The 10,570-nt window shown below is 39.9% G+C and overlaps 1 protein-coding gene across 3 annotated transcripts in view; it reads left to right on the top strand.

Moving 5' to 3' along the window:
• The window catches only part of PARP9 (poly (ADP-ribose) polymerase family, member 9), a 32,210-nt gene that overhangs the window by 9,018 nt on the left and 12,622 nt on the right, over positions 1-10,570 (top strand). For all 3 annotated transcript variants that reach the window (XM_005875387.2, XM_014547002.1, XM_014547001.1), the window contains 3 exons: positions 1,730-1,957; positions 3,531-3,749; positions 8,003-8,057. In XM_005875387.2, coding sequence (XP_005875449.1) covers positions 1,730-1,957; positions 3,531-3,749; positions 8,003-8,057 — 502 coding nt within the window. The remainder of the gene's footprint in view (positions 1-1,729; positions 1,958-3,530; positions 3,750-8,002; positions 8,058-10,570) is intronic.

The following is a 10,570-nucleotide window of genomic DNA, read 5'->3' as shown; positions in this document are numbered from 1 at the left end:
GTTCCTCATCAGCCTGGCCTGAGCCCTCTCGCAGACTGTGAGCCCTCAGGGGATGTCCCTGAGGATGTCAGTCGGACATCCTTAGCGCTGCTGCAGAGGCAGGAGAGGCTCCCACCACCTCTGCTGCACTCTCCAGCCGTGAGCCTGGCTTCTGGCTGAGCAGCGCTCCCCCTGTGGGAGCACACTGACCACCAGGGAGCAGCTCCTGTGTTGAGCATCTGTCCCCTGGTGGCCAGTGCACATCATGGCGACTGGTTGTTCTGCTGTTCGATTGATTTGCATATTAGCTTTTTCATATATAGGATATGTACAGTAAATCTCATGGGTTCTAAGAAAGTTAGTGATAGCAGCAAAATAAAAAGTACTGAGAACAACAATAGAGCTTAGACATATACTGTATATAAGAAACAGGAAATCATTTGGGGGTCTGGAACAGATTAATTTAATTTACATTATTTCTATTGGGAAAAATGATTCAGTTTTCAAACTGCTTCTTGAACAGTCTTCTGGAATGAATTAAGTTCAAAAACTGAGGTTCCACTGTATTTATTTGATATCATTAATATGTCCATTTAAAATTAAAGTGGAAATATCCTTGTTAAATAACTTTTCATTTAACTAAAATTTTATTGTATTTATTTTTTGCCAAAAACATTAGGAACCTTAAAATTTAAAAAGGAAGCAGTACCCCCAATACCCCCAGATTGCAAATTCTGGTTGTACTTTCAAAGTGAAGCATTCATTAACATCTATGAGAAATACATAAGTTACCCCCAAAGGGAGCCAAAACCATCAAGATGATTTAGGGGGATTTGGGCATGAGGGAGAAAAAGGATACAACCCTGTTAGCACAGTTCTTAGAGTTAACTAGGTGATATTACTTAAAATACAGCCCAGGTGAATATACAGTCTCTTTCTTTTTTTTAACAGAGAGGAAGAGAGAGGGAGAGGGAGATAGAAATTTCAGTGATGAGAAAGAACCATTGATTAGCTACCTCCTGTATGCCCCACACTAGGGATGGAGTCCGCAACCCGGGCATGTGGCCTGACCGAGAATCAGACCGTGGCCTCCTGGTTCCTAGGTTGACGCTCAACCACTGAGCCACGCTAGCCAGGCTCTACAGTCTATTTCTGAAAGGACAGATTGAAAACTGATAAAGTGATTGCCTGTAGGATAGGTGGGTGAGTGGGGGATAGGGGGACCCCACCAAGATGGAGGCCTACTTTTCACTGAAGACTTTTTTGTCTCATTTGTACTTTCTTTAACTATGTACTACTCACCTTTAAACAAAATAGGAGGTGAAAATTTCCTGAGAAATTTTATTTCCACTCTGTTTAAAACAAAACAGAAAATTCACACAAAAATAGCAAAAAGAGATGACAGTGGGGCAAGGAATGAAACCATTCATTGATAAAGCTTAAAATAAATCACAGGGAATGCTCAGAATCTGGGAATATGGGAGGGATAAGCCAGGAAGGGACTGATAGATGTTTGCAATAAAAATCGTACCATCCACACACTTTGCCTAATTACTGAATAGGATAAACAGACTAATCAAATGATCACATATTGGAAATATGAGTTTCTATCCATTATTAAATGATATTTTTGTGGACTTAGGATCTTCAGAAGTATTTTTCAAAGCTCTTCAGGGAAATAAAGACTTAAATTAGTAATTGAACAAAAAGTAATTTAAAAAGGAATCCTGTCCATTTTTTCCCTTTTCAGACAGATGTAATTGTCAATTCTGTAAGTCCAACTTTTAGGTTTGGAGATGGTCCTGTGTCGAAGTCAATTCTACAACGAGCAGGACATGAACTAGAAGAGGAATTTCACAAAAACAGGAAGCAGAAATATCAGGATTCCCAGTTCGTAGTGTTCACAAAAGGATTTAAATTGTCCTGTCGGTGTGTATTCCATGTGTTGTGGCTTCCAACATATTCTGACCAAGATCTGGTAAGCTCAAAATAAATTTATCTTTATATTGCCAAAACCGGTTTGGCTCAGTGGATAGAGCGTCGGCTTGCGGACTGAAGGGTCCCAGGTTCGATTCCGGTCAAGGGCATGTACCTTGGTTGCGGGCACATTCCCAGTAGGAGATGTGCAGGAGGCAGCTGATCGATGTTTCTCTCTCATCGATGTTTCTAACTCTCTATCCATCTCCCTTCCTCTCTGTCAAAAAATTAATAAAATATATTTTTTTAAAAAAATTTATCTTTATGTAACTTGAAAGTCTGTGTAGTCTTTGTTGAATTTCCATCATATCATTACATTAATGAAATATTATCAGGTTGTATAACCCCCATTTTCTACTACTCCTGTGAAAATTTGAAATACTGAATAACTTTTGTTGTCTTTTTTGTTGTTGTCGTTGTTAATTCTCACCCGAGGATATTTTTCCATTGATTTTTTTAGAAAGAGTGGAAGGGAGGGGAAGAGACAGGGAGAAAGAAACATTGATGTGAGAGAGACACATCAATTGGTTGCCTCCCACACGCACCCTAACCAGGGCCAGGGATCAAGCCTGCAACCTAGGTGTGTGCCTTGACCAGAATCGAACCCAGAACCCTTCAGTCCACAGGCCAACGCTCTATCCACTGAGCCAAATCGGCTAGGGCTGTTGTTGTCTTAATAAGTTATCTTAAGAAGTTTAATCTAAAATATAACCTAACACATGTCTAAATTTTAAATGGGTTTACCGCAGATAGGCACAGAAACATCCATCTGCACACCTATTCACCTCACCACACTGTACCCTGTAGGCCTTTTCCTAAGTGGGCCTGGGAGTCAGCCTCTCTATGTTTCCTTCCAACTGTTAAGTTCCAGGAGGACCTGGATTTCCCTTCTAGCGCCATTCTTGTCGGATCTATTCCCTGTGGTGTCTTCCCACCTGCCTTTGTCTATCTGTTTTGTCACCATTTCCGGTTCTTTCTTGGCTAGAGGGCCCTGTAATCCCTATCATCTCTATTTATCAGTTTTCCAAGGTCCTTACACGGACAACCTTCCTGTATTAGTATTCATTTGGATGTTGAAACATTGATAGAAAGTTTAAATCTGCCAAATATACTAGTACTTCTCAAGGAGAAATACATGGCAGACCTTAAAAGACTTTGAATAAATGCTGCTTATTCCTTTTAACCTCTACCTCCTTTATTAAACTCCCAAGAGCTCTTTATGTTGACCTGGTAGTGACAGATGAATGGGGATAAACTGATGATTGGCTCTCTGACCTGGGCAGGTCAGCAAGACTACATAAGCTGGGAGAAATCATGCTGCCCAAAGGTCCTAAATAGCACAAAAAGGACCAATTACTTCAGCTTCTTCAGTCTTTTCATTTTTCATCATTTAACCTTATAGTTGTAATGGGTTCCCTATGGAGTGGGACTTTGTCTGCCCTCTGAAGAGGCATGGACATGACCCTGAGGGAGAGTGGAGATTAACATTGTTAAATATGGGCAGGATCAAGGGGTAAGTGAAATCTTATTTTTGACTTGAAGACTGATCTTAAAATTGTGTTTTTTTTCTACAGATATTGAAACATGCAGTGAACGAGTGTTTGCAAAAATGCCTTAAACTAAATCTAACTTCCATTTCCTTTCCTGCTCTTGGGGCTGGAGGCATTGGTATTGAGGACAATAAAGTAGCACAGATTATGTGTGAGGAAGTTTTAAAGTTTGCCAAACATCGTCCTGGAAAACAACTAACTATAAAGTTTGTGATCCTTTCTAAAGACCAGCACATATACAAGGTAAGTTAATATCTTAGAAATGTCCTACAGTTCATTCATTCATTCATTCAACATCTGTTTAGTATCCATGTAAGCTGTATGGCATGGTGATTTTTCTAATTTAGTGAAACTTAACTTTTGTAAATTGTCCACCTCAGACCTTCCTGTATTAGTATGAGACATTGGAATGCCATTAGAGAAACCATGTTTAACCCACTACCTCGCTTCACTCTTTTCCTTTGTTGGCACTTATTCTTCCCTCTGGTCCTTAAAGGTAAGCAAACCCCTAATTTCAGTGTAGGGTCCTATGCTCCTCTCTCTCTTCTTTCTTCTTCTAAGAACACAACTATTCTTAAATTTCTGCCATAACTTCTGCAGAGTCCTATCTTCTGAGCCAACTTCAGATCCACATCACCAACCCTCTCTTATTTCCACTTAGATATCAAACTGTCATCTTAAATCCAACATATTTAAAACAAATTCTTTGTCTTTTCCTCTCCAATCAATCAACATCCTTGGGCAAGTCCTTAGCTTTAATATGGGGGTAATAACCACCATCTTTGGGAGCTATTGTGAGAATTCAAGGAGTTAATACATGTAAAACACTTAAAGCAGTACCTCATGTACAGTAAGTCCTCTATGAAGGTTAGTTGTTATATTAACTGTAATGGGCTAAGGTTCACTGAGTTCTGAACTGAATACTAAATTAAGTGAATTGTTTGTTATCTTTTTTCCAATTAGATTAGTTTTTTAACAGCAAGGGTGTATCTGACTACTTTTGCCATGTCCCAAGTACTGTCCTCAAATTCATCCTATTCTTTCCTAACTCACCTATAGGTGGCTTCAGAGGGAAAGCAGCTGTGGTGTAGTGGAGTGTGTCTATGTGTCTGAGTGCCTCTTTTGATTTCACTTCATCTCAGCTTTTTGTTTTTGAGTGGCCAGATCAGCTGAGTTTCTCACATGTGAATAGGTCACTGACATATTCAGCATAATTAGTATATATTGCTGTACTGTTCTGCCCTTAGAGTACTATCTCTTTGCTTCATTCTCACTTAGCTGGCATTTTCCAGAAGGACTTTAATGATGTTAAGAAAGACTAAAAACGAAATGAGGTAAGGTACAGCACCTTACACTAGGTTTTGAAGACATAGGTTTCTGATTCTGTCAACAGCAGCATCGAAGTGCTAGTGCGATTTCCCAGGCATGGGTCTGGGTTCTGGGTATAAAGGGCCTTCTGAGGGCCTGGCCCAGAGCGTGGCTCTGAACATTAGTACCCTTTCCCACCCCCAGCCTGTCTCTATGTGGGTGGTTGCCATTTTATCTCCTTGTACAGGAAAACAGACATACTGGTTCCAGCTTGCTCTTTCCTGGAACACGTGTAAAGGTTCTTATTCCTTTTTCTGCCTGACTAGACACAAGGTTTGTAGTGTTGGCTGATTTCCCCTGCTGACTTCAAACGATCCATGTGACACCACTGAAGGTGGAGGTGAGAGGATACGTGAACAATGGGCTCTTGTAAGCCAATATCAGCCAGTGCCAGCATACCACTGTGTCTCATTCACAGAACATGGTGGTGAATTACCCCGTGAAATAGCTCACCTTCTTGACAAAATGAATCATCCTGTCCTTCAAATGAAATTCACCAGTTCCCCCGAAGCAGAGGACTATAATTGGGCCCTGGGTATATCTTTGAACTATTCATGAAGTACCCGATCCCTACAAGAAGAATTAACCATGTCTAGAAAAGAAAGTTCATTCTTTCCAACCTATAGTAAAAGTGTACATGGCAGTTCAACAAAAGTAGAAAGACTGACCACAGTCTGAGGGCTAATAATAAAAATAGCTGCTGTGTATTACATTAGCCAAGTACTGTGCTAAGAAGCTGTCTCATTCCATTCTCCCCCCTAAACCTGCGGTGAAACCACTGTTGTCATCTCCACTTTACAAATGAAAACTACACACAGCTAGTCAAATGGCCAAACCAAGACTCCAACCTGGCCTGTCTGTCCCAAAAGCCTGTGTTCTGAACCACTAAAGAAAAACAGAACAAAATAAATGGAGAGATGACACATCTCTCAGTTCTGTAACTCAAAGGAGAGGACGATCTTACACAGTAACTGACACTATACCCTAACATGGACCATTCCATACAGGTTTATTTCCATACATTACATTCATGTGGAGGCATGATGTGTGTGCACACATATGTATACCCTCTGGCCTTCTGATAAATACATCTTTGCTTCCTAAATAAGTCTTTCAGTGAGGGGTGTGTGTTCAGAAAGATCAGAGGGCAACTTACACATTTCTCACAGGGGCCTTACCTACAGGGGCAAGTCCCTACATTTCAGAAAATGGATTTGTCAGACATCCAGAGTTGACCTGACTCCAGATGACCAGCCTACACTACACTCACAATAGGGTGATACTTAACATTCAGTGAGTAATACTTCCCAGCTGACTGAAATGCTTGTGTTCACCAGTATTTCATGGTGATAAAGGGTCCTGGTTGGAGCCGAGTATCTGTAAAAGGTGATGGATAGTCGTTCATTTGGTTATTTAACAGATATTTATTGTGTATCTACCTTGTGCCAGACAGTATGTCTCAGAATAAGGAACACACTAGTAGTACCCTTCACTTTAGGCATTGGTCATTTGTGGACAGAGCTGGGAAGACTTCCAAATTCCACTTTTCCAAACTTCTTGCAAACCATCTGCTTGGTATCCACACATTCTTCTAAGTTATTGCTGCTGGTTAAGTTATAGATTTCTTTCCAATTTAATTCAAAAGCCTTGCCTAATTGATTTCTCATCCTGAAACACATACTGACATTTAAAGGGACTTTGGGGAAGAGCTGATTTTTATCCATTTTGTGTATGGCAGTTATTCTTAATCTATTTATCAGCAGATAATATTATCTCATTTGTTTTATTTCCAAATTCTTGGACAGGGAGTGCAGGGAAGTTCCCCATAATGACCTCTCCAGGTATAAAATATGGTAAGATGGAGGGCCTTTGGCTCTGAAAATAGAAGCTGCAAATATAATTTATGAAGAAAAATGGCCTACAGATTAAGAAATTTTATAAGTTCAGATGCCAAGCAAAATCTCGTTTTCACCTCATTATTTACCATCTTTTCCATGAAGTAACTACTGCCAATTGTATCAACTATAAAAAAGGAAGATACTTTTTTTTTTCTGCCTCACCTTCCCATCACAAACAATTAATGTGTGTGGGGGTGGGGTAGGGGATTGTAGGGATTCGATAGAAGTTGAGCGTGGGTTTGTGACGATGTTGTTTCAGAACGACCAGAATCAAGTCATCAAAGGAGTAAATAGGCTTGTCTATATCGGTTTCTTTTTCTTGCCCAAGTCAGTTTTTGTCTTCTATCAATGTAAACCCTTAGTTGTTAATCCAAAGGCAAGGATTAAGTAGTGGCCTGCAAAATGTGCAAACCAGAAGTTGTCCTAGTTTCAACCCTAATCCCTATCCCATTTCTTGCTTCCTTTCTCCTGGAAAGTGACACACACACCACAAGTTTTAGCCCACAGGCAAGATATCAAGTAGGTTTCAAAATGGCCCCAAGTTATATTCCCATGGGTGCTTGGGTTGAATAGGCTTCTCCAGGTGGTATGTGAAAAGAAAATGACTGTCTTGATATGTTTTCTGGACATTAAAAGGCTTGTTTGGAAGCCTTTAATTATCAAAGTCCATGTCACAGGAAGGCATGGAACCATAGGGCAGAGGCTGCGGCCTCAGGCAGCACAGTGTTTGGCCTGCGGACATCATCAGTCTTGGGGAAGGCAGCCTGCTAGTGCTCCCCCTTCTCCCTTCTCCTTACCCCCACCCTAAGAAAAAATAAATAAATAAATAAAAAATAAATAAAAAATAAATAAAAAAGGAAGATACTGGATATGGTAATTCCAAACTCTAGGAGAGATGAGCTTCTTTAAAATAGACAAATGTCTTCTATGTGCCAGATACAATATTAAGCATTTTAAAGGAATTGATCATTTATTCAATTTACAGAAAAGGCAATGTGTGTATAACTTTTTAAAGATAAATTTATGTTTTATTAACTACAAGAGCATCTGCCTGTTGGTTTTCCTTCCATTTTTCCTAACCTTGGTTCTCGTACATGTTCTAACAGACTGTGGCAGTGGAAATGGGGACTCACAGAGTGGATGAGGTCAAGTGTGGTGTGTACAGGTAGAGGGAGGGATTTTGATGACAATGACTAAAAGCCCTCCTCTGCTCTGTTTTGCTTCTTGTAGGCTTTCAGCACTGCAATGGAGAAGATTAAATCCAAGCTCCCCAACAATTACAGTGGTGAGTAAGAAATTCATGGAGCTAGAAGCAGCTTCTCCCACCCTAGGCTCATTCTATTCTTGATCATCTAAACTAATGGAGGGGAGGAGAAGAAGAATAAAGAAGCCAAATATATCTCATTGTGCTCCTGCTTAGATACCAACCTGCTCTATATCTGACCATGTTCTTGTTCAGTCCAGTTTTATGATATGAGCAGAGTGAGGCAAGGTTGCATTAGGTAATTCACAGTGTGGATAGTTCATTTACAAATGCCATCTATAATTTTTTTCTAAGAAAAAGTTCTGCCCTTCACAAACTGACTTAGCCAGCACTCTTTCTGCTCTGAATAAGCAAACATCTAAATGGAGTTACTCTGTAATAATTATAGAAAACACATCTCAGGAATAACAGATAACAATAAATGGATTAACCCAATGCTATTCAAACCTAAGTAATCACTAGGATCATGATGAGAACTTTAAAAAACAAATACACCAACAAGGATATGTGTAAGCCCCAACTCTACACATTCTGATTCAGGAACTCTGGGTCTTGGGCCAAGCATGTATATTTTTCAGTGCCCACTAATCAATTTTGATATGGAAGCAGGTTTGGGGATCACTGAACTAAACCAATCCTGGTTGTTGGGGGCTGGAGAATGTTTACCTCTGTCTTATAACTACATTTCTTTCTCTTTTTTTAATATATTTTTATTGATTTCAGAGAAGAAGGGAGAGGGAGAGAGAGATAGAAACATCAGTGATGAGAGAGAGCCCTTGATTGGCTGCTCCCTGCATACCTCATACTGGGAGGCAACCAATCTGTCTCTCTCACATTAATGTTTCTCTGTCTCACTCCCTTCCACTCTCTCTAAAAATCAATGACAATTACAGTGGTGAGTAAGAAATTCATGGAGCTAGAAGCAGCTTCTCCCACCCTAGGCTCATTCTATTCTTGATCATCTAAACTAATGGAGGGGAGGAGAAGAAGAATAAAGAAGCCAAATATATCTCATTGTGCTCCTGCTTAGATACCAACCTGCTCTATATCTGACCATGTTCTTGTTCAGTCCAGTTTTATGATATGAGCAGAGTGAGGCAAGGTTGCATTAGGTAATTCACAGTGTGGATAGTTCATTTACAAATGCCATCTATAATTTTTTTCTAAGAAAAAGTTCTGCCCTTCACAAACTGACTTAGCCAGCACTCTTTCTGCTCTGAATAAGCAAACATCTAAATGGAGTTACTCTGTAATAATTATAGAAAACACATCTCAGGAATAACAGATAACAATAAATGGATTAACCCAATGCTATTCAAACCTAAGTAATCACTAGGATCATGATGAGAACTTTAAAAAACAAATACACCAACAAGGATATGTGTAAGCCCCAACTCTACACATTCTGATTCAGGAACTCTGGGTCTTGGGCCAAGCATGTATATTTTTCAGTGCCCACTAATCAATTTTGATATGGAAGCAGGTTTGGGGATCACTGAACTAAACCAATCCTGGTTGTTGGGGGCTGGAGAATGTTTACCTCTGTCTTATAACTACATTTCTTTCTCTTTTTTTAATATATTTTTATTGATTTCAGAGAAGAAGGGAGAGGGAGAGAGAGATAGAAACATCAGTGATGAGAGAGAGCCCTTGATTGGCTGCTCCCTGCATACCTCATACTGGGAGGCAACCAATCTGTCTCTCTCACATTAATGTTTCTCTGTCTCACTCCCTTCCACTCTCTCTAAAAATCAATGGAAAAATATCCTTGGGTGAGGATTTAAAAACAAAAAACAAATAGACAAAAAAAAGATAATGATCTCAGGTAACCAAGGAAAAGTTAAACTATTTAACTTTAGTGATCTGAACAATGTAGTTACCTAGAACAATTCTTCTTTCTTAATGATGATGGATTAAAGAAGTATCAACACATGTTTTTATTTTCTCCTAAAAAGTAATGTAAGCTCCCAAGCAGAACAAGGGTTTAAAAAAAAGTATGCCTCCAATTTAGGAAACACTCACCCTCACCCCCCCCCCCCCCCCCCCCCCCCCCACAAACACACACTTTTCTTAGTGTTGTTTGTGTAAGACACTGACTTTGATTTTTACTCAGAGGGGGCCATCTTCTATCCCCCCACCCCCCACTTTGAAATCTGTCCTGATACTTCTCCATAGTCCCTGATACCACCCAACTGCTACATTAGGTAAAATATGCTAATTACCACTATTATCCTGGGATCCCTTACTGGGAGGCAGAATTGTGTGAGCACTGGAATCAGACTGCCCACACCTACTAACTCCCTGGCCACCACCTGCTAGTCCTAAAACCATGGGCAAGTTTCTTAATAACTCTGAGTTAGTGTCTTCATTTGTAAGACGGGGCTACTAATGGTACTAATAGTATCTCATTGGGTTGTGAGGATTGAATCTACACTAATAAAAGAGAAACATGGTAATTAGAGTACGACCACTACCCTTTTCATTGGCTAATCAGGGCGATATGCAAATTAACTGCCAACTAAGATGGCGGTTAA

The sequence above is a fragment of the Myotis brandtii genome, unplaced genomic scaffold (genome assembly GCF_000412655.1).
Source record: "Myotis brandtii unplaced genomic scaffold, ASM41265v1 scaffold46, whole genome shotgun sequence".
NCBI lineage: Eukaryota > Metazoa > Chordata > Mammalia > Chiroptera > Vespertilionidae > Myotis > Myotis brandtii.
The sequence above is the reverse complement of the archived record's forward strand: the minus strand, read 5'-3'. Positions and strand labels throughout refer to the sequence as shown.